Here is a 24285-nt window from a genome sequence, read left to right on the forward strand (position 1 = left end):
GTTTTCTTTTGGATGCCAGGAAGTCAACAAGCTCCGCAATGAGATGGTTCAGATGGAAACGGCCATCACGGAGAGACTAGGATATCTTCAAAGACATAAGGTGTGTGTCGTTGGAACAGGATTCATGGAAGGACACCTCAAGTTGAAAATTATATTGAATTTGGTCCAAGATTAAGTCCTGTGCAGCTAGAACATTGAACTTAAGATCCTGGCTCAAAAAGTGATGACCCAATTTATCCACAGACTATTCCCTCTTAAACAAAGCTGGGCCCCAGTGTGCCTCTGGCTGATTTAAAACATAAATTTCATTCAAAGCACAGGGTGGGAAAGAAGCAGAGAGCGTATTTATCAGGGCGTAAATGGTTGAGACATCAACTCGTGTGCTGCTGAATAAGCGGAAGGAAGTCTATCCACACCGTGGTATCAACAATTTCTAATAATAAATGGATACTAGTATAAATAGTAGCTGAGGGAGTCCTTGTTTTTACCAGATTTGTATTAAGGTGACGTGTGAAAACTCGGATGGTGAAAATTTTCAGTATGTTTCATGAGCATGAAAGCTTGTCCAAAGCTTGTCCAAAGCTTGTCCGTACTCCTTCCAGAATTGGATATACTTTCATACTCATTGTGTTTGAAGTTACCAGACACTTTGGATGAGATTGACCTTTATTTTATCCGAATACTCCACATATTAAAATGTCATTTTCTCCATGTGACGGGTTGTCACAGTTGCATCACACTTGAGCAATTGTAGTCAGCATTTGTGGAAGTTCATCTTCCTATCCAGCTAAAGCTTTCATTGTTGCATTCATTTCACCTTCTCTGCCTTATCCAGGAAGCATCACAATTCAAGATAGCCGCCCTCCAGCGAGCCTTGGACGAGAGTGTCCCAGCCTCAGAACTGGAGTCTTCAAATCGGCAGTACAACGAGTTGGCCGCCAAGTACAGAGACCTGTTACAGACGGACAACCAGTTAGTTGCCAGAAACACACACATCGACCAACTGGAGGTATGTGCCATGTTCTATTGCCGTCATTTTGAAGTTGCTTGTCATTCGCTTTAGTTAGATTTTCAAATCCATAGACCCATCATGTATATGATGGGTGTAAGTCCTTATTTGCTTGATCAAATTCATTTTCTTTTCATTGTTTATAATTTTGTTTTTAACCCCTTCGCTACGGAGGACTGCTACTACCGCACCATTGGTGAGGATTAGTGCATACCACACATACAGTCTATTCACCATGCAGCTGCTGGTTCAATGGGGCCTGCTGCTGGACAAAGCCCTCCATTCAGGGCATACCACAGCCCAGCAGTCGCGGGGCAAAATAATCCTGCTGTGAAGGGGTTAATTGTCAGTTGTATTGCAACTCTGAACAGTTATAAAGATGTTGTTCAACAATGGAGGATACTTGTGTCAAATTTGGCTTGTGTGGATAAACGTGCTTTTTGCCATCCGACCAATTTTAAAAAAGACTTTTAGAACTTTATTTCCCAGGCTGGAGAAAATCATCATCTGTCTAAAAGTTGTCGTTGAGGGCAGCATGTGAGTTGGCCAAAATTACGGCATGATACGTTATTGTGTACATGCTACACAGCAGCAAACAGTCGTAGGTATTCGGACTCCCACGTACTGCGTCACACTTTTATGGAATGGCAAAATGAAATTGACGACTGTTGTTTTTTTCTTCACCAGACCCAAAAACTGTAAACTTACTTCTCACATTGAGTTTTAAATACACAGTTTGAAAAAATGCGACCTCGTGTCTGTGATGTATATGGGTGTACTCTACATTCGAAGACATACTGCAGAAAAATGTCCTCCATAGTTGAAGTACATCTTTAACCCTAACACTCCTCAGTCCTCCAACAGGTGAAGGATTGAGTAGGGTTAGGGTTAAACTTGAATCTGGCTTGTCATCCGGGTTCAAATCTTGTGGCTGTTCGGTTGAGAAATACTTTCTTTCTTGTCATATCAGTCTGAAAATAAGCGGCTTGAGTCAGATGTGGACATTTTGAAGAGAGAATTAGCCACTGAGAAGGAGAAACTCCACACCCTAGAGCAGGCTGTGGAGGAACTAGGAAGGATAGGAGGTAAGAAGACGTTTGTATGGTGTTGGTGATGTTGTGACCGCTGCGTTGTTTTCTTACTACTGCATTTGTTGTTGCTCTTGATACAAGACTTACTTCTGTCACTTCTGTTCCTCACACTATTGCTACCAACCTCTGTTGTTGCTACTGTTGGAGTTGTTGTTTTTGTCACTGTGAATGCTACAACTTTTACTGCTTGCACTGGGCAAGTTTGGGTGCGAAGTGTAGTTCAACCAGTTGTCAATTGCTTTTTAACAATATGCATGCTCAATTCAGTTGCACTCGAACGACCCTGGTCAGTCAATTTTTCAAAATGTCATCGTTGCTCACATTTCACAGTGCACTGCTGTTCTCGTAGCATACATGGTTAATAAGATCAATAATTTTCATGTGAATGGTTCCCTCCGTAATGATAAATGAAATCAGTTATTGATAACCAGCGGTGCGACCATGCCCTGGAGCCTGGTACCAAATGATCGACTAGATAGTTCAAATCATCCATTGTTTGGGTGGTATTAGTTGCACTATAGTTATCCATGGTCATCGCTCGAACTTGCCTGCTGTTGCCAAAACCACTTTTTGTTGTTGCTGTTGTAGCTTTTGCTGCTGCTGTTGGTGCTGTGTCAAATGCTGCTGTTGGTGCTGTTTCAAATGCTGCTGTTGGTGCTGTGTCAAATGCTGCTGTTGGTTCTGTGACAAATGCTGCTGTTGGTGCTGTTTCAAATGCTGCTGTTGGTGCTGTGTCAAATGCTGCTGTTGGTGCTGTGTCAAATGCTGCTGTTGGTGCTGTGTCAAATGCTGCTGTTGAAGCTGCTGCCCTCTGCCCAATCACAAGTTTTATCCGATAATCACCATATTTACCTTTCGACAGGGGGAGCTGGGACTAAGTCCAATGTGCAGACCAGCGAGCACCTGTCACTGGCCAAGCGACTGACCACCATGGAGATGAAGGAACTGAACGAGAGGCAGCGAGCGGAACATGCCGTGAGGATGCAGGACCAACTGCGCAAGACATTGACTGAGATGGAGAACCGAAACCTGGAACTGGAGCAAAAATTTGCAGAGGTGAGCGGGAAAGAATTTGGCACCGTTTTTGAGATATCCAAGAATCTTGCAGTTATACCAGCATGCCGTACCTAACATCGGGGTCAAGATGCCACATTATGTTTACTGTAGATCAGGCCCGCAATTAATCTTGCATTTTTTGCAATAGACCATTCAAACAAAATGACCAACCCACTTTGGTGGCCACTGGTACCCATCAGGGGTGATGAGGAGGAGTCCGGTTATCGAGGAGCAGTGCCTTTCCCAAAAGACTATGCATACCAAATCATCAGGCCTGCATAAATTCTGAATTTTTATGTTTCCCTGTTTCCTTGCATGCTCCCTAAGTTGGGAGAAAATCATTTAGAGGAGGAAATTGTTGTAAATTTGTTGCTTCAGAAGCACACATGAATAGGTTCTCACAGAGCTTCATTATTTGTGTTTACAAAGAAAATGAAGTTTGGTTGGCATTTTTCCATTTTGTTCAGTTTTCCAATTTTTTTGTTTATCAAAGTTTTACATTATGGCACAATTCCTAAAGATCAGGAGAGCTTGTGTCCTTGTGATCATTGGTATAATGATTTGCCTTTCTGTTGGCAGCTCACTAGACTCAACCTTGAAGGGCAGAAGATAGAGAGAGAGTTGCGTGACGAGCTGACCACCTGCGTCACCAAGGCAGCCAGCGACATGGACAAGAGACGTATCGGTGAACTGGAGAGGTCAGAGGCTACGCTGCGACTGGAGAATGAAAAACTCAAGGTTTCACATTTATCTTTCATTTCCTTCATTCACTCCTTGATGCTGTCAACTTCCTTTCATTAACGTTTCACTCGCTACCATTTCCTGTTTCTCTCGGTGTCTGAAATTTATTCTTCGTTTTTACTCTAAAATTGGTTACGAAACATTAAAGAGGCTATCTCATCATGTTTAACTGGAGTCCAACTCAAACCATGGATTCAAGAATTACTGATTACCATCAAAGCTTTCTTACAGATACTGTTTTAAAGTTAAATGACAGTAGAAATTGCATTTATTGCCTGAAGCTCCAGAAAAATGAGTCAATTGGTCATAGTTGAACAGTTGAAATGCCTGAATGGGGGGGGGGGGTTATTTTCATCGTACATAATTCGGGAAAATAGAACTTTGAATTGCCTGCCAGAAAGTTTAGGCTGATGCTACCCTCTCAACAGGAGTCTTCTGTGGTTTATTTTTTTTGATTTGACGTGCACCTTCCTCATTTGCAGGAGATGGTTGATGTCGCATCCTTCCAGACCAAGGCTTTGGAATCCAGGCAGATCTCAAGGGAGAAAGAAGTGCTGTCGCTACGGCAACAGCTCATCGACATTCAGACCCAAAGCAACGAGAAGGCAATTATAGGTAGGAAGGATCCTCTTATTAATAGTGGAATGTGCATGCTTCATAGGCAGTATGCACTCAACCAACTTGCTTTTTTCAGGCCAGAGATTAAAATATTCTGGGGAGGGTTGTCAAACCATTGGAATGAAATTTCTCACCTGGAAGGACCCTGTACTAAATGCATGAAATGCTGACAAATTTACTTAGAGTGAAATCACACTTGTTTGTTTGAAGAGGCAATTGAATTGTTTCCTGTTTCTGCTACCTGTTCTCAGGTGTGAAAGAGGCCAAACTTGCATCAACATTCTTTTTTTTTGGACAATGTTGGGAGGACAAAAATAAAGAGTTTTTCGCTAGCAGGAAAGTCACTTTTGGGGTCCAGCATTCAAGTAACCCTAACAGTCCCAAATCCTCGGATTTCAGTATGATTTTTACGTACACCCTAGGGGGTTAGAGATAACATTTCTATTGTTGACATATCCTTTTATTTCATTTTGCATGCATGCCCATACTGTGGTATGTTTGCTTTTGGAATGATGCGAAACTGCTTTTGTACAAATTCTGATGAAAACTGGTGCATGCTAGGTTCCATTCACCTACCACGTGTCTTTCATTTTCATACCATCAGTTAGCTTCTGTAGAGTCCATGCAATTTTTGTTATATTTTGTTTTCATTTTTTACGTCATGTGATTCCATAATTCCTCCAATCTTCCCCAGGGAAGCTCCACCACCACATTGTGGCTCTCCAAATCAGCGAAGGCACGGCCGTCCGCAAACTGGAAGCTGCCAATGCCAAGAATAAGAAAATGGAAGCTCGGGTGCTTCGCCTGGAGCGACAGCTAGACGAGAAGGCACAGAGTCTCTACCACTGTCAGGTGGATGCGCGCAACAAGGCCAGGCATCTCAAAAGAACGATCCAGGTACAGGCCACGTCAAAAAAAAGTCACGTTGATGGGGTGGTGGGTTCCGGAACTGAAGATGTAGATAATTTTGTTTATTTAATGCAAGTGTGCCAGGCAATGACTATTTGAACAGAAAAGTGACACTTAAAGGTTTGCTGGAGATCTTTCCTTGTTATGTATTAGTCAAGAAGCCCTCTCTGTTAATGTTTCTCTTTATGAATGTTTGACTGCGTCAGAAATTGAAAACCCCTCTATTTTGGCCACTTATCTATTCTGGCCATGTGCTCCCTTAAAAGTTTAAATCGGTAATGAGTAAGACATTTTGGTGGTTCTAAATTTAAGGCCACCTTTAAATTGTTTCCTCCATTTTTCCACTGAGTCCACCTATTTTTTCAACTGCTCATAAGTTATCAGCTGTCAGCCAGCTGGTCTTTGTGGTCAGATACTCAGATCACCTTTTAATTGTGGCCACCTGTTTCTGGAGCCTAACTGTCCCAGGCTGCTCCGTGAGTGCCAACTGTTAGTGGTCGATGCATTCATTTTTGGCTTCTATGAATTTTTTTCTAATTCTAGTGCGCATGCTTATTCCTATTGACCACTTGTCAAGTTCTTTTCTTTCCTGACTTCCTCATCCCCTCTTGCAGGAACTACGACGTCAGTTCAGTGGGGCCGTTCCACTCGGTGACCAGGAGAAATTCTCCAAAGCCATGCTGCAGCTAAAGAATGAAAAAGAACAAATGCAAAGCGAAGTCAAAGTGGTAAGGATTTGAAGTGAGCATTAGTATTGAGAGACACCTTCTCCTCTCTGTTTTGTTGTTATAAATGAATTGAATGACCACTAGCTGGGCATAGTTTACAGATTCTGAAATGGCTTTTTAATAGGGGTGAAGATTGTTGCTTTGTAGCAGTAGTTTTCAGATCCCAGTTTTACAGACTTAGGCCTCTTGGCTTGGAAAATGTTAATCCAGGGCCGTTTTCCAATACTCAGCTTCAACTCAGGCTTCAACTGTTTTTTTTACTACCTGACTATGAAGCTGTAAATGCACTAATTAGTCTAATAGTGCCACAAAACGTCAAATAAGATGCAAGAGAGCAAAAACCTACAGTAATCCAATTTGATTTAAACGCTTCAGGCCCACAATCGGGGATTGGTTTTGGGAACGAAGCCTGATGAGACAGAGACGAAGTTGAGTATTGGAAAACGGCCCAGGCATGGTTCATTTTTGGCCACACAAAATGCAGTATTTCAAGTCCACAGCTCAGATCATTTTAGTACAGAGTCCTCATGAGCCTAGAGCTGTGGTTGAAGCCCATTCTGAAGACAAAGTCAAAATGTAGAAAAATGCCAAGAATGCAATGTAATCCGCTTGGAGTGGAACAAAAGAGGGCATTTTTTGGTACCCACTGCTTAGGGATGCCACGAGGCGTGCGAGTATATGCGCATTTGATGCGGAGTACGTTGAGTATGCGTAACTAATTAATTCCGAAATGTATGGTCTTTGCGTACACGCAGAGCGCGTGCAAAAGCCCGCTTGTAACCATCTGTCTTTCTTTTGCCGATCGGGGGTGCACTTCAGCTCGGGGCGGATAAAGCTTGGGATCACTAGTGCAAGGGGGTAATAATAAGTGAGGTGCTGAAATTCAGTTACTGTGTTGAGAGGCTGTGAATGTGTCCATTTGACTTTTAACTCCCTTGGAGCCTTTGACGCTGAAGAATTCTCAGTGCTCCTCGATCTTACAGTTGACGTCAGTGACACCTTGAGCTGAAACTAACCTGGGGACATTGATCACTCTGCTTGTCCTGCAGTTGAAGTACGAGAGGGAGAAGGTCTCAGACCAACTGGCAGAGCTGGAGCTGAAGCACCACGGGTTGCAGGAGCTGATGGAGACCCTGCAGGACGGCAAAGGGGCCGTCAAGGTGGCCGAATGGCATGCCAAGATGCAGGATACCCGGCTGCAGCAGCTCAAGCTGACCAGGCAGATAGGACGTCTGCAGGAACAGGTGAGGAGGGGAGGTAAGGGGTGGGAGGGGCAGAGCATGGATGATACGGTGGGCGGGTACAGAATTAAGATGGATGGTGGAAAAGACAGGAGTACTGCCGTGCTTTCCGTAGCAAAGTTGTGGCCTATTAGGCCAAGTTTTGTCTCTCTTTTCGGAAAGCTTGTGAGAAAAGAAGAAAATTTACCTTAGGGCTTTCTGAAAATTTGAGAAAATCATGCCACACACCACGTCCGGGAGGACAAACCCAAAATAGGCTAAGCAATTTTGAGAAACTGAACAAAACTTTCTTAAATCTACTCTTCTTCAGAATAAGTTTCTGGACGGACTCTCGGCCAAGCATGAGAAAACCATCACGTACTTGGAGCAGGACAATGTCCGCGTCACCAGGGAGTCTGAGGAGAGGCAGTTGCTATGGGAACAGCGGGAGTTGGAGCTGGAGAGGATGATTGACAGCCTGGAGAGACAGCAGAAGGAGATGGCCAATGCTGCACTCAGGGTAGGCTCTGAATATGCACGATTTTCAAAGGTCAAGCACTTGCCGTGAATATTCACGAGTTCCTGATATTGTGGAGGCTCAGATCATTTTGTGGCTTACGCAGTTTTCTTTCAGTATTGTTTGGTGATATTTTTCTCAGGAATTTGACATGTGCAGGAGTACTGTTAAAGTGGCATCTATCCTGAAGTCAATGGGATATGATAAGTAGACATTCACCGCGTTCAGGGAACAAATTCTTTTGTTAGGGAAGTTTGACTGAGTTGTGGGGACATTTCTGAGTCCCCACAACGTTTTCGGTCCCCACAAAATAGGTGAATTGTCGAGTCTATGTCCCCGCAACTACGGTGCAGGAGTGTTTTCATCTATTTCACTTTGTTTTCCGTTCTCAGTTTGAGGAGGCCACAGGATCATTGCCCGACCCAAGCTTGCCCATATCCAGCCAGCTGGAGCATGCTATCAGGTCCATCAAGACCCACATCAAGACCATCCTGGATGTGAGGGCAGAGAACACAGCCCTGCAGAAGGTAGCGAGCACTGTCTGATTATACTCCCATTGGCATCGACATTTGGCTCAGTGGAAGAGCAAGTACCTGCTACCGGTATACCAAAACTTGGTCTTGGAATTGCAGATTGCTAAAAGTTGTTCAAACATCTAAACCTTGCATTCGTGTAATGCTATACCCAAGCCATTCTCACTATGAAATGCCTGCTCATGACAGTGTGTTGGCTGTAGAAAAGCTCAAATTTTGCGTATCGTTGGTCCTCCAATCAGAAACTGGCAGAAACGGAGACGCAGCTCAAGGAGACGGAGGACAACCTCCTCCAGCGAGACAAGATCATCAATGAACTGCGCCTTCGTCTCCCGGCCTCCTCAGAAAGGGATGAGATCATTAAGGACGGCATGGCCCAGGGAGTCCGCTTCAAAGCTCTGGAAGAGACCTGTGAGCACAAGCAGGCCCTGAAGGTGGCCCAGACTCAGATAGAGGGCCTACAGGTGAGTCCTGGCTTTAGATCTTGGCAAAGCATGTAGACCTTCAAGGTGGCCCAGACTCGAATAAAAGGACTTCAGGCAAGTCCTGGCTTTAGATTTGGGGTAAGCAAGCAGGTGCTGAAGTAGGCCTAGACTCAGATAGAAGGCCTATAGGTTAGTCCAGGCTTTAGATCTAGGCAAAGCATGTAGGCCCTCAAGGTGGCCCAGACTCGAATAAAAGGACTTCAGGCAAGTCCTGGCTTTAGATTTGGGCTAAGCAAGCAGGTGCTGAAGGTGGCCCAGACTCAGATAGAAGGCCTACAGGTGAGTCGTGGCTTTAGATCTTGGCAAAGCATGTAGACCTTCAAGGTGGCCCAGACTCAAATAAAAGGACTTCAGGCAAGTCCTGGCTTTAGATTTGGGCTAAGCAACCAGGTACTGAAGGTGGCCCAGACTCATATAGAAGGCCTACAGGTGAGTCCTGGCTTTAGATCTTGGCAAAGCATGTAGACCTTCAAGGTGGCCCAGACTCGAATAAAAGGACTTCAGGCAAGTCCTGGCTTTAGATGTGGGCTAAGCAAGCAGGTGCTGAAGGTGGCCCAGACTCAGATAGAAGGCCTACAGGTGAGTCCTAGCTTTAGATCTAGGCAAAGCATGTAGACCTTCAAGGTGGCCCAGACTCAAATAAAAGGACTTCAGGCAAGTCCTGGCTTTAGATTCGGGCTAAGCAAGCAGGTGCTGAAGGTGGCCCAGACTCAGATAGAAGGCCTACAGGTTAGTCCTGGCTTTAGATGTAGGCAAAGCATGTAGGCCCTCAAGGTTGCCCGGTTGTATATAAAAGACGTACAGGTGAATACTTTTAAAACAAATCTTGACTGGAGATTTCCTATTTTTGTGACATTTTTAACCACTTCATGCCGGGGCATTTTTCAATGTTGATGATGCTGGGCCTGCATGACCATCATTTTTTCCGTTTTCAAAATCCTTCAAAATTTGTCATTTCATTTAACAGTCGTTTATAGCCGCACCAAGTAATCTTTAGGCACTACTCTAAGTTGACAGGTAACCTTCATTGACGCCCGAGTATTTCAGCCATTTCTTTTGTTACAGGGCCCTGTTTCCTTTGTCCGAGTTCGGAGACCCCGGCCACCTTTTTATGTCATGAAAACTATGAATATAATGGACATTGCTGGGTTTAAACTGAAGAGCTGCTAAAACAGGTTGTGAAGACATAGAATATACATTTTTTTTTATTCTTCTGTTTTGCAACAGGCTCGTTTACAGAAGAAAGAGGAAGGACTGCAGAAATATGTGGGACTTTTGGAAGAAGCACGGCAGGTGTGTTCATGAAGGGCAAGAGCTTGATACGTTCTTTCACTGATACTAATTAATTCCTGGTTCGTGAATGCATGGAAATATTAATACTTTCAGTGGTTTTTGGTTCATTTTAGAGGGAATGGGAATGTTAACGTGCTCCGTGCAAAGTTACAACACATTGTTTCAGCTGTACTACATAGACTTGTATCGCGGAAGAATTTCCAGAGCAGTGAAAAAGGCACTCTACTGAATGGCTCCAATTGCTCTCTGGAGTGTCGTATTATTTCCCTCTTTGTTGGCCATTTCAGGAATCGGCAGCTGAGCATAAGAAACATTTGGAAGACATGCACTCCCTGCAGATGAAACTGCATGGTCAGTCAGACTCTGCGTTCAGCAAGTTCAAGCAGGCTGCCCAGGTGAGGCTAGCATTTTATCTCTGTTGGTTAAAACCCCTAAGTGTGTCCATCATGGGTTCAGTGATTGCCCGAGCCAAGACTAAGGTCTCATCAAGGATCAACTGTCCGTCTGTCTTCTCTCAGGGAATACTGAGAAACTGCCTGCTCATTTCTAACCGAGATGCTTCAAATTGATACTTACCACAACATGAGCCTGGGCTTCCATTGAGCACAGTATTTTGGGAGGAGATACAAAAACTATTTTTCCCACCATTATTGAAGGTTTGTGGAACAAAATGGGCAAGGCTAAATGTTTCAGCAAGCAAAAACTGCCTTTCCAAAATAGATTTGTCCTGTCCATTGGACAGGTGGGTAGAGGAGACATTTCCTGAGACTCAGCTGGCCTATGTACTGATGGTGTTAATCTGTTTACATTTAACACTTTCCTATGGAGGTTGGAATCCGTCGTCCCACCTGGCTCCAGTAAGAAAGTGCACTTTTAAACAATGTGTGACGTCATCAGAAAACAAGCCTATTTACCATGTCAGTGCACTGCGTACCTTGTCCACGTAGTAGGTGATCATTCTGGCAATATCTGTGAAGTTATAATTACAGATCAATCAAATCAGCCATATCACAGCATATCACAAAATTTAATACAAATTCACCCTCTTCTGATGAATTTACCCTCTTTCCTCTCTGCCCGACCACCAGACCCTGGTGAATCAGCCGGGACCCCCCGTGCCCACCAACAAACAGCTGGCTCGCCTGCAGGAGCTGGAGGATCTCTTGGCGGAGCAGGACAACTCCCTGTCAGCCATGTCCATCAAGCTGAAGGCCGCCCACACCGAGACCAGCAAGTGGAAAGGGGTGCTGGAACGCAAGGTGCAGGAGCACAAGGCAGAGAAGGTCAGGTACGTTGAGGGGGCAGGTCGCAGCAAGCCGAGCCGCTGTGTCAAGACATTTGGAAGGGAGCGTCTCAAAGGACAAACGGTTCCTACTCACATTGGAATGCTCCATGAGGGAACTTTGTGTAGTCCTTGTGGGAATTTGATCTATTCCCATTTCACATACACACATGCCATTACCATGTACCCACACTCACAGACCTTTCTCATTCAGGACGGCGGGTGTCCATGATTGAAACAAGCCGTGATCTTGTTGGAATGTTCTTCAGCATTCTGACTTTCTGGGTCCTGTAGAGTACCAAAGTGCACTGCCCGTCTTGGTTCGAAATGACGTCACACTTTGATACTCCATAGGGTATAGGAAAGAAATTGACTGGACTTTGTAGCATGGTGTTGGCTGTTTGTGTCTTTGTTCAAGTGAATCCCCTCCCTCCAAAAACATATTATGTCCCTTCAGATCCCATTGATTACAGTCAGTTTCACAAATTTCCCAGAAATCTTTGAATTTTGTCTGTAAAACTAATGGCTACTTTTTGGTCCCCTCCCCGTCAGATTGATGGAAGGGCACAAGGGTGAAGTGACTCGTCTGGAAGGCGAAATCAGCGGTTTGAAGACTTTAATACAGGAAAAAGAAGAAGAGGTAACGTTTGTTTTTTTAAAAAAGATTCTGACTTCATGTCACGAGTTTGTACAGTTAATGGAAATCAAGCGGTGTCTCTGTCAGTGCCTCTGTTACCTCCCCAATCCTGTAATACCTTTCACAGCTTCTTGATGGTTTTTCAAGGGTATGGGAAGGGACGTCAGGCAGTACTGTAGTTGAAAACATTACAAGTCCTTTCACAAATCCCTTCACCGGTCCAGTCACAGGTCCTTCCATGAGACCAGCCATAAGTATCAGGGTGTGCTTTTGTCACATTCCATTTGGATAGTTAGTGGCTTGGTTTAAAGACAGGATGACTGGTGACAGGGTCGTAGGGACTTGTGATGGACGCAACCACAGCAGTGGCGCTATGATTTAAAAGATTCCCCCTTCCCCTGTTGAAGAATAATTCTTTTGATGAATACAAAGTCCGTGAGGAAAAGGAGAGGCGAGCAGGGTAATGCTGATTGGCTGATTAAAGTCTCTGTGTACGCCATATTTCAGATAAAGAACTTACAGACTGACCTTGAAGCCCAGCGAGAAGCCAATGCCAGAGCTCCCACCACAACCATGAAAGCTCTGGTGGAGAGACTAAAACACGATTTGGCACTGAAGGAGAAACAACACAAGGTAACGAGGTTCCAGGCATATTTAAAGCATTCATGCATCCAGCTGCTGTTTTATATAATTCACGATGTCAAAGGAAGAAAAAAATCATGTTTAATGTTCCGACAGTTAAAGGCACACTGTCCTGTACTATTTTTAGTGAACTTTGAACTACAAAATTTTGCTCTTGTCAAATCATGTAGAATCCTTTACAGTTTTGTTATTAGCTGTCAGTTTTGCGAATATTTTACGCATAGTTTTTAAAAAAATAATTTTATTCAAATTTCTTTTATGCACAAAAATGTAATATTTTGTAAAACGTCCTTAGAAATAAGTATGTAGTCCTCACCTTAAAAATTCATTGTTTCTAAAAATGCCTTTTGCGTGTGATGTCTGGTACTATTTAGCAAGGTTCGAATGTAATTCATTCAATCTTTGTGTTGTTCACTGATTTCTGATTTTTTTTTTGTCTTGCGATCTTGTAGTCTCTGAGTCAGGCACTTCTGAAGTTGAGAGCTGACATGGTGGACACCGCCCAGCAAAATGTCAAGGCTAATGCAGAGGAACAAGAGCAACAGATCAATGTGCAAAAACTGCTGGAGAAGGAGACTAAGCACATCAAGGTAAAGTAACAAGACAGAGACACAGAACCTTTTGACAAACATTTAAGGGCACAAACAACAAAAACCTTTTTGGTGGATATTTGGAAGAAATGATGCCCCGTGGAGCTTTCATCTACAAAGTTGAGTTACCATTTCCAGAAAGAGGCATCAAGAAAGGCAATCCTGGGATCAAACTTTTTCCCCTCTACCTTTTACTAATTCCAATTAGTGCCAGTTTTCAGAGAAATTGATAACATTGGAACTGGAGTACAGAATGCAGAAATCAGGACGGGTTATGGGCAGAGCCCCTCTGTAATACATTTGGTAGGTTTAATGCTAGCTGCCATTTCGACTTGATGAGTATGATTCTGACCACACAGTACATGCTTGTACATGGTTCTTGTCTGGTGTCCTTGACCAAAAACCTGGGTGTATATGCCAATCTAGGACTGACTGGAGCGGCGGTACAGCACTATTGTAGTATTTGGGGAAAAGTTATCAATTAAGCTTTTACTTTTTTTGACCTGGAAACTGGGTGAAAGAGGTCTCATCAGCTGATTCCTCCAGTGTTTAATGAAGTGATCACTGAAGGCAGTTTACTCCAAGCCATAAGAATGGTTTCCTTCCACCACAGGAGCAGCTGGAAGAGACAAGGGATAAGCTGGACAGGGCCAAGAAGGAATTGAAGAAGCAGAAAGCACAGTGCTCTGCATTCAGCAGCGAAGTTCAGGAACTCAAAGAGGTAAAACGACACATCTCTCTCTCTCTCTCTTTTGACGATAACTAGAGGGATCTACTAAAAGGGCATGGCTCAGGATTATTTTACCTCAATTGTAAATATTTGCTGATTGGTGACATGGGTCGGGAAACATGGACTTTCAAGTCAGTGTTCAGTTAAATGTGAAATGTCATGTGAGTCTTAGATTTGATGTCCTACCAAGAGGTTTTGAAGACCCTGTAAAGATGTAGTTTTCATGACTGTTTAATTTGACTCATAAAAACACTGTACTTTCATATTTTAAAGGTCAAAGCATTGTGTACTTTACATTTGTTAATATTTTCCCTTGTTGGAGAATTTTTCATCAGGATTTCTGTGATTTCAGGATTTTTCAAATAATCTCTTTTAAAATATGGAAAACCCATAGTTTACTGATAAGTTGTTTTATGTACAAAAGTTGACGTAGAACACAAGAAATATTTAAGGGGTGCGGATGGGCAAACACAAAGTAGATACCATAGACCCTACTTAGTATTTTGCGGATATTTCTTTTTCTTCCAATCTCACCCTTGCTTGTGAATCCATTCTCAAACTACAAACTGAACTGTTGGTCTCACTATTTAAGTATTTGGAGAAGGTTATGGAAGCAGTCTTGACCAAAGCAATCATTGATTACCTTGTAGCAAAGATAGAATTTGTTCTCTGGTTTTGTGGCATTCTTTTGTAGGATTTAGAAACTAAGTCATCAGCGTGGCTCAAACTGCAAGAAGAACACAAGAAACTTCAGCAGAAGATGGAAGCACAGACCAGAGGTCATAAGGTCAGAAACTACGGAATTGTTACTTCAAAGCAGTTAAATGAATGGGGAATTGTTGATATTGTTGACAATCGTCGTAATTAATGAGAAGGCTTGATCCTGAAACATTTAGATTTAAAAGGAAATTCTATCCATGGCAATTTAAAAGGACCAAAATTGAAATTTTTTGGGAAAAAAATAAAAGGCAACAGATTTTTTTTTCAAACAAAAGACATTTTTTTTTTGAATATAAGTATTTTATCCACTCCATGCTTTCTTAAAGATTAAGTTGAATATGTCTTTGTTTTCAGGTTTTATTGTGTCATTTCAAGTTTTGAGGACTTTTTTGTTTTTATACTGTAAACTCTGAAGAAATTCTTAATCATTGGTTTGTTTCACGATGTTGTAGGTGGTCAAAGATGGGAGTTTTCAGTTCCATACTTTTTCCCACTTAATTTTGTTCCCTTCTCCTTCAGGCTGAAGAGCCAGAGAGGGGGCCCTCTGCCGAGGTTGACAGGCTCAAGAAACAGATCCAATCTCTGGAGGAACAGCTCCAACAAACAAAGGGGTCAGATGTCAAAGGAGCAACCTCTGACCTTAAGAAGGAGCAGGTAGTAGTGGGTGTCTTTTTAAAACTATATTTATCTTGCAAGATGATTGTCGTTCATAGCCAGTTTAATATTTCAACAGCGCAGTCTCAAAATGGAATGTGTCTTAGGTCACTGAAGAACATCAATACGTGCGGGGTTGGCCTATGAGCATAGTCATACACCAACTCATGCACTGAGCACGTTTGAGCTGACATGATGTCAACTGCTTTGTTCTCGATGAACCTTGCTTTTAAATTTTGAGGAGATTTTTCTTGTTTAATTTCAGACAACATCCAACAGCATGAGCATCGGTAAAGGAGACATGGCATGATTACAATCTATCTGATTGAGATACCTTAAAAAAGAAATTAATGCCATGCTGTTGAAATATGTTGAAAACTTCAATTTGTTTAACCCACGATTCAAAGCTACTGGCAAGTAATGAAATATCATTTGATCATTTTGGTCAATTTCCTTTGTCTTGATTTGTTGACAGAGTGCTGCAGAGGTGGCCAAGTGGGAGGAAGGAAAGAAGTGGGAAAAGAGAGTGGAGAGTCTCCGCAACAAACTGAAGGACAGAGACAAGGAGATTGAACAGCTACAGAAGGCTAAAAAGATGATGAAGGAGGCCCTCAATAGGTGAGACGGGTCCAGGTCTCTCTCATCTCAAACTTTAAAATTAGACGTACAAGATTTTAGTGTGTAAAATCATACCTAGACATTGGGATGACTCGACCGTACCAGAATGTTATATCCTGATGACCCCTGACCCGAGTTCAACTTAATTTGAATATTTAGATGCACATATCTTGATGCATATATCTAGATCAGTAGGCTTGGCATTCTGAGCTAGGCCTGTCATATACGTATTTCTATCCTCCCTATGAACTGTATAATATCAGGTTGGGTCTCCAGGCTTCTATTGTGCTGGGGCAAGGTTAAGCTGATAGAAGTTATGACAGTAGTCTGGGGAAATGCTTTTGTTATTAATGCAGGGCGGAGAGGATCAAGCCTACTACATCCACAAAACTGGAGGCAACAAAGAAGACAGTGACCTCTGACCCAGCCATTGAGGAAGTGAAACGACGGAATTATGAGCTGGAAGAAGAGGTGATTGTAAAATCCCCCAATGGCTGATGAAGGACAGTTGATACATCTGATTTTGCACGAAGAGCAGGAATTTTGCCTTGCCTGTATTTTTCATCCTTTGCTCAACTTTTTAAGTAATTTTGTGAGTTTAAAGGAAAGATAGAAGGTTTTCATGGAACATTATACTCAACTGAGCGCATCTCTCTTCGGTTGAAACTTTGAAACCGCAGTGATTACATTTGCCACAAAAAGTCCTTGTTGTTTTGTTGAGCTAGGTATCATCGTTGAAACGCCAGCAAGCCTTAGGCCAAGGTGCACTCCTTGAGGAGGTACAGCAGCAGAACAGACAGTTGACAGAGAAATTGGACGTGATGGAACGCCAGATGGCCCGGCGGCTGGCTCAAACTACTGAGGTATTGGCAGACAACTGTGACAGTTATTTTATTGTATCGGATGCGGGGAGTATTTTTGTATATTCCTTTTATTTATATTTGCCCTGTTGAATAGTGATAAAAGAAGAAACAAAAGACAAACCGCCAGAATATTTCATACAGGCTATTTTTGCATTGAATTCAGGGGGGTGGGCTGGCTAGAGTTGCAGTAATTCTTATCAACCTCAGCGAAAGTTAGTCATTTTTGTAATTTAATTTTTTTGGGCATTTTGTAAATGTGACATTTATATTGGTTTTTTTCCCCTATATATTTCAATAAAGGACAAAATTACAAAACAGTCACTTCTATGTCACTTTCCCAAATTGTCCTGTTTTGACCACTAAATACAAAGAGGAAGCAGATGACAATATTGAGTTCTGACATTCTAATGAAAAATTTTTTATGTTTGAAAATAAAAAAAAAGTCAGGAAGTGTGCCAGGTGCAGGGGTGACCGCTGAACCAGAACGAGAGCAGGAGCTGCAGAGACAGATCCTGGAGCTGTCCCAGGAGAACCTAGAGCTGCGGTTTGACGCCGAGCAGGCCAAGCGAGACCTGCCCAGGCTCAGGCAACGCGTGGAGGACCTGCAGAGGTACAACCAGGCGTTGAAGGCTGACCTGGAGCAAGAGAGAGAGAAGGGGAGGGGCCGTCTGCCCTCTGCCGCCGCCTCTGGCTCGGCCGCGGGACTCAAGAAGGTATAGCGGGGGAGTCTTGGTGGTCATGGTGATTAGGCAGACACGTAGCCCCTCATGCACAAAGCCTGAGGAACATTCTGATGAGGAATGCAGAGATAACTAGCCCTGAATAAGAAGGAGACCCAGCTTTAATGTTCACGATTTAAACAGACCCGTCAAGGTTTCCTATTGGCAGAAGGAAAAAATTGGCAAGGTTTGGTACTTGTTCGGTCTCTGCTTGAATTAGGGCGCATTAGGGTCTCAGCGAATTAAAAATGAAGCTTCAGTCCAGTAATGACTAGGAATTACAAGAAAGAAACTCAATATCTTGTTCCTGCTGTTAATATGTATCCATTCTCCATTACAGTGCAGAACTGCACAAATACAAAATCTCAGAAATATTGTTCTTATTCACATGTAAAAATTCCAACTTGAATTGTGTACCCAAAAAATATGAATAAGGGTCTCTGTGTAAATGTAATGGCAGTCGGCATGCGCTTCCCAAAGTTGCCCATTGATGATTACCTTTATAATTCAACAAGCAGCGTTTCCTTTGTTTACTAATGCAGTCGCTGGGTTCCAGTGGTAAGTCGGTTCCTGAGCTGGAACGCACCATCGGCCTGATGAAGAAGGTCGTCGAGCGTGTGCAGAGGGAGAATGAAGAACTCAAGAAAGCGCCGGGGGTCACGGTCCAGACCGAAATTCACGGACTGAAAGAGGAAAATCAGAAACTGAAGGCAAGTTGAATTTGTTGACCGTTCTTCAGTTCTAAACCATTTCAGTTGCTCAAAATGTTTGGAAAGTCTCCAAGTGCTTACAATATTTGATGACATTCTTACCAATGTTCAGTACATGTGCCGACAGATTTTATGGAATTAAAAATTGCCTTTATGAGAATGGGTAAATTGTGGTTTAACTCGTTTATCGCATATTGCTTTTGACACAATGAAAACCAGCCAAAAGGCTTTCAAATCGTTCCCCGAAAACTTTGAATAGCACTTGTGGGACAAAATATTGGGATTGATGGTTTTACATGAAATGGTTAATCAAAATGCTCAGCAAATGCCGAGAAAAAAGTGCTGGAAATTGTTCATCTTATGGAAAGTCGTAGCGCGGTGTTCCTTCTGAAATTCAAACAATGTACTCTGTTGCATAACTATGACAAATTCGTATTTCACAAGCTTAAGCAATCTTGGTGGAAGAAGCTCATTTAAGAATTGATTTCTTTGATCTCGTCCATCTGACCAACCAGACGGAACTAGATAAGCTCAAGCGGCAGGTGGGCGGCCAGCTGAGCACCCGCTACGAGAGCACCCAGAAGGGCGTGGCCAAGGCCGTGTCAGAGAACAACCGGCTGAGGCAGGAGCTGAAGAGGGAGGTGGAGTCCACGGAGAAGCTGCGAGTCACCAACAGTCAGCTCAGTCTTGATAAGGAGAGGCTGCAACGACAGCTGGAAGATGTAAGGACCTGAAGGGATGAGAAAAAACATGTCCCATCTAGGCTTCCGTACAGGGGTTAGGATAATGTTTAGGTTGTGGTGTGATATATTTCTATTATCTTGTTGACTTACAAGCACAATATGACAAAACAATCTTGTGACCACTGTTTAAGCATTTTTCTTTGAAAGCGAGTGCAAAATTCTGTTTTTTCCACTGGCCTGGAATTGTCAAATGGTTGGTTTTAATACTTCATTTCTATCTACTCTCCGGTAATGCCACAGAGCCATGAGAAGCTGCAAATTGAGCAGGCTAGGGGGCCCAAACTGGAAGGAGCCGACAGCAAGAGCTGGAAATCTATCGTGGTGACCAGGATGTATGAGGAGAAGATGAGGAGTATGGAACAGGACATGGAGAAAAAGGTAGTTGGAAACAGGAAACGAATTGTTCGGTAACATTTACTCAAATTCCCAAAGGATGTGTGTTTTTAGCTGATATCTAGCATGTGCATCTGCGTATCTATATCCCACAGCATCCAAAATTATACGGGTTGGGGGGAGGACATCGAGTGTCAGTTGCCATCATGCACTCTAAATGATGGTATGCTTCTCTCAACTGTGCCAAGATTTGTACACATACAGTTGAAAATTGGTGCCATGCACTGCATGTCATTCATGCACAAGCTTTGAACACACAGTCAAACTGGTACTCTCTGCTGCTTAGCTCTCATGAATACTGCTATCTTGATAACCTGCATGTATATAAATCTTAGAAAAATCGCACAACCTGACAAATTGTGCTGATTTTGACTTGCCATGGATTGTAAATGTTGTTACGAAACCCCCAATTTCTATTCAAGGAAAAAAAAAGTTGAGAAGAAACTAGCATATTCAGCACACCGGTCTTCGTGTTGTATCGTTGACTATTATCTTATCATGCGCCCCCCAGAATTCCACAATTCAAGACATGAAATTGTTGTTGAGAGACTCAGCCCAGAGGGAGCAGGCTCTCATGCAGCAGGTGGGGGAACTGAGAGAGAAGGTGGCCGTCTTGGAGAGATTCCCAGCAGATGCACTGACTTCAGACACTGATCTGGTCCGAGAATTGCAACAGTCAAGGTGAGTTTGGGACTTCAATTTTCTGGCATTTTCTTTTCTGCCCAGTAGGGTACATTAACCTGGGACTCACAGGCTTAGGAAGTGGAAAGAACAGTGCTTTATTTTCGTGTGGCTTGCATTATGGATCAAGTTGATTTTTCCTCCGTAAAGCACAACCTCTTTTGCTGTGACAAGGGGTACTTCAGACACGTACACCAGCATGCTAAGGGAATATCATGAAAAGGATATCTTTTGGATGGCTTTGGATGGTTAAAAGGGTTCCTGTGTTAGCCAAAAGTTTCTCAAAACACATACTCTTAGGCAGTTCAGGGTAAGAATACTTTTAACTTTATGTTCGCAGTATTTCAGTATCTAGGGATGTGAGTGAGATACTCTTGCATATTTTTTGATGGCATAAGCATAGGGTGGGATCTACCTTGCAGAACAGGTCCAACCGTCACCTCCCAAAAATCTGTTCCTTCTACCAAGTTCACTTTGAAAACTGAAAGTATGTACAGCAAATGTTGTCAAGCTTTGGAGGGTACCGTTTGTAAATGTTTGATGTGCAATCAGCTGGCTGTGATGTCACTGCTTCGTGTTGCAGGTTGACAACAAATCGTCTGGAAAACGAGAAGGCTGAGCTGCTGAATGAACTGAAGCTGTTCCGACTCCAGGGCAGCCAGCCAGCAGAAACTGAAGGGGACAAGGTCAGTGTGTCTGTGTATGGAAGGGATTCGTGAACACTCATTACATTGGGAAACTGTGGGTGGGTCAGCAGCCGAGGGAAAAAGTGAAATTGATGCCTGTTTGTTCTTTTGGTTCATTGCACTGCTGTCGTCAACTACTCATAATCCCATCACATCGGAAGTTGAGTCGCAAGCTATTCGAATGACCTGTGACCAGTTGCGTAGCCATGTTCTTATCCGGTTGGGGGGGGAGTTCCCTTTTGTGAGTTACATTTGGATAAAATCTGGTACATTGAGCTCTTTAAATTCATGTGAACATAGCAATTTAAATTCTCCATACTAGAGACACTGTTGGTATATCTCGTGATTCCTTCAAGCTTTTAATTTGTTACATGAGAAATGCCTCATTCACCAATACACTATTTTCAGTGGATAAGAAATACATAAGAAATACACATTGGGTGTTAAAGTTTTGTCAGTTTGTTCCCGTCCAGCATCAGCAGCTAAACATGTCACCGAATTTGTCAAAGGCAAAGTTTTTACACCTCTGAACGTGGGGATTACAATCAAATTAACACCCTTAAACTTTTGTAGCACACTTAAACCTCTTTGACGTTTCTGTTGTCTTTTTTCCACTAAGGATGATTTTCTGACAGAAAGGCTCCACAATTACAATAAACTGATGGAGGAGAACGTGGAACTCAGAACAGATATGAAGTCCCTCCAGCTGGAACAAGAACGGCTCAGACGAGATAATGAAAGGGTAGGTATGCTCTGCTTGTTACTTAGGAACCTGGTTCTTGCACTCGTCTAAAAAGTCTTTACACAGCACTCGTCAGGGCCTGCTCAGCTGTGCCCATAGTGGTTTACCTGTTCAGTCCTTCCACAGCTAGTCTTGCTCTGTCTTCCCTGTTCTGCGCTTATAATATCTGCATTGATCTGCCATGGCATGGCGTCAGCATGCCCCAACAAACCTACCCTGGTCCCACTACCCTGCCACACCTTCGGTTCCATCCTGCTGTATTTGTTAGCCCATCTGTCCATAACCTTCCTCTGCCCAACATCCTGTCCCACCCTACCTCACCACACCCTGCCCATCCCAAGCTGCCACACCCTATGCAACGATGCCATGTTGCAACACACCCAGCTCTACGTATTGCTTCTTTCTCTGAGCCTTCTGTACCTCAGTCTTTGTCTTGTTTTCTTTACTGTATCACCCCAAATCACTCCCTGACCTACCCTTGTTGCTGTTGACACAAAGGATGAATTTCCCTATGTTTTTTCTCTTCTTTTTCAGCTTCGCAAAGAACTGGAGCAGTTTGATCCGGCATTCTTTGAGGAGATAGAAGATCTGAAATACAACTATAGGGAAGCAGTGCAGCGGAACGTTCAGTACGAGGAACAGCTCCGCAAATTCTCCCAACAGTTTGGCGTTTCGGTCAATGTCCCTGCCATTTGACAGAGTTAAGAGGACTTTAATTTGAAGGACTAAACAGCCTTATCTAATGCAGCTCAGGAAATAGAAACTTAGTGACAATAATTTGAGTTAGCTTTTTTGGCCTATATTATACGCTGTTTTGTTTCACTGTTTTAACCCCTTCGCTACGGAGGACTGCTACTACCGCACCGTTGGTGAGGATTAGTGCATACCACACATACAGTCTATTCACCATGCAGCTGCTGGTTCAATGGGGCCTGCTGCTGGACAGAGCCCTCCATTCAGGGCATACCACAGCCCAGCAATCGCTGCCAAAATAATCCCACTGTGAAGGGGTTAATCAGGAAACATGATTTAAGTTAGCCTTGCCAATTCTTTTCTAACAGAAACAAGTGAATTTCTGAGGCAAATTACATGTAGTGTGCCTGACATCAGTTTTCACTAGTGTATAGTGCCAACACAGAAGACCTATTTTGTTTGCAAAAGCATCCCGTTTTAAACAAAGCACATACATGTATTGTGAGATTCTGCGGCTTTTTTGTCGGGGAGGGAAGCAGATATTCGGCCGTTTGTTTCTGAGTTATTATGCTGTCTCTTGCTCCAATTTTATTAATGCAGTTTCCACTCAAAAAAATAATCAATTTCGAATACAAAATGTAACTGTCCATTTTTTTTCCATGAATACGTATGTTAACCGTACTTTGATTCTCTTTCAGTTCAGATCAATTTACTATTAAGCCTTATTTTCAAATTTTATACGGTTTCCAAAAATTCTTGCAGGGTTTTCATTTCTGTCATTTGACCCGTCTAAATGTGCAATTCGGAATTAGTGGCTGTAGTTTGATAAGTAAAGCTTATTGGATTTCATGCTTCATCAAGGATTTCATTAGTCTTCACATAAGTATTATCCGGTTTGTAAGTGAATTCGTCACAAAGGCGAATGCCCTCACGATTTGCAGGCTCTCATTGGGTGATCGCTGAAGTTGCGCGTTAACATGGTTCCATGTAAACGGCGATCAATGCATGTAACCCTATGTGCAGTGCACGTGTGCAGTGGGCGTGGTTTAAACTGAAGTGACGTCATACTTACGAACTGGATAAAGAACATGCACTTCATTTGTAACAGCACACCTGGAGTGAATATCACCCAAATATTGTATCGATAATTACGATACATTTGAGATGTATCTGCATAATTTATATGTATGTGTACTTTTATGCATTATAAAAGCAAAAATTATAGCTCAGCTTGAAATATGTAACAACATTTAACACTCTTTTGTCCGATGGGACTCATTAGGCAAAGATAAAGACCCTCTCTGAAATTTAATTTGGAACAAAGCAGGCTATGAAGCAGTAAATGAAGATCTATGGTTTTCTAGTTCTTTTGCCAGGATCAAGCAATGTATGTACTCGTATGTGGCTTGAAGCATGTGACTTCTAGAGTCATATGTTTGAATTTTCATAGACTGTTCTGCCAATAGTGTTAGTTTGACTTGTGAGATTCTGCTTCAGAAAGACTGCAAAGTGTCAAAGTCTTTGAAAACTTCAAAACAAAATCAGCCTCAAATGTGACAGAATCTGAAAAGATCAGATCAGATCACCACCAAGGAGAAAAAAGAGCCAAGAATTGGATGAGAACCAGCCAGAAGCAGGATGCATCACAGAAATATTTTAGCTGGTAACCTAGCTAAATTCGTCAAGCAAAAGGTTCCCGTGTTAAGTATGCTTGTGGACTGAATTTGTTCCATGTTAAAAATGGAGGCATCTGAGTGATGTTGTCTTCAAGCAGCTGTGCCCAGACTCTATAGGCCCTATTTGTAAATATAAAAAATGATGTCTGTATATGTGCAAGGAATGAAATAAATGTGTATACTAATGTGACTGACTGTGTCTCTTGGTAATATTTGACAGTAGAGGACATAGGTAAGTTACCTTAATTCCACACTGAGCCAGCAAGTTATCAGTTGTGAGAAAAACTCAAATTTTTCCTTAAGTCA

General features: G+C 42.8%; 1 protein-coding gene across 1 annotated transcript in view; it reads left to right on the forward strand.

The window, feature by feature from the left end:
* The window catches only part of cep290 (centrosomal protein 290), a 43189-nt gene extending 19020 nt beyond the window's left edge, over positions 1-24169 (forward strand). Inside the window, exons 22-53 of the mRNA XM_022256520.2 lie at positions 20-100; positions 836-1009; positions 1980-2094; positions 2963-3156; positions 3736-3894; positions 4380-4512; positions 5210-5412; positions 6039-6152; positions 7202-7396; positions 7704-7892; positions 8282-8416; positions 8665-8886; positions 10135-10200; positions 10488-10595; positions 11289-11488; positions 12035-12122; positions 12627-12752; positions 13214-13351; positions 13965-14072; positions 14776-14868; positions 15321-15455; positions 15931-16073; positions 16430-16544; positions 16799-16936; positions 17380-17649; positions 18198-18365; positions 18881-19087; positions 19349-19486; positions 20013-20182; positions 20766-20868; positions 21488-21610; positions 22145-24169. Coding sequence (XP_022112212.2) covers positions 20-100; positions 836-1009; positions 1980-2094; positions 2963-3156; positions 3736-3894; positions 4380-4512; positions 5210-5412; positions 6039-6152; positions 7202-7396; positions 7704-7892; positions 8282-8416; positions 8665-8886; positions 10135-10200; positions 10488-10595; positions 11289-11488; positions 12035-12122; positions 12627-12752; positions 13214-13351; positions 13965-14072; positions 14776-14868; positions 15321-15455; positions 15931-16073; positions 16430-16544; positions 16799-16936; positions 17380-17649; positions 18198-18365; positions 18881-19087; positions 19349-19486; positions 20013-20182; positions 20766-20868; positions 21488-21610; positions 22145-22306 — 4713 coding nt within the window. The 3' untranslated portion in view covers positions 22307-24169. The remainder of the gene's footprint in view (positions 1-19; positions 101-835; positions 1010-1979; positions 2095-2962; positions 3157-3735; positions 3895-4379; positions 4513-5209; positions 5413-6038; positions 6153-7201; positions 7397-7703; positions 7893-8281; positions 8417-8664; positions 8887-10134; positions 10201-10487; positions 10596-11288; positions 11489-12034; positions 12123-12626; positions 12753-13213; positions 13352-13964; positions 14073-14775; positions 14869-15320; positions 15456-15930; positions 16074-16429; positions 16545-16798; positions 16937-17379; positions 17650-18197; positions 18366-18880; positions 19088-19348; positions 19487-20012; positions 20183-20765; positions 20869-21487; positions 21611-22144) is intronic.
* Positions 24170-24285: the final 116 nt, after the last annotated feature.

The sequence above is a fragment of the Acanthaster planci genome, linkage group LG03 (genome assembly GCF_054643075.1).
Source record: "Acanthaster planci isolate LZ-2023a linkage group LG03, COTS_SCS, whole genome shotgun sequence".
NCBI classification, from domain to species: domain Eukaryota; kingdom Metazoa; phylum Echinodermata; class Asteroidea; order Valvatida; family Acanthasteridae; genus Acanthaster; species Acanthaster planci.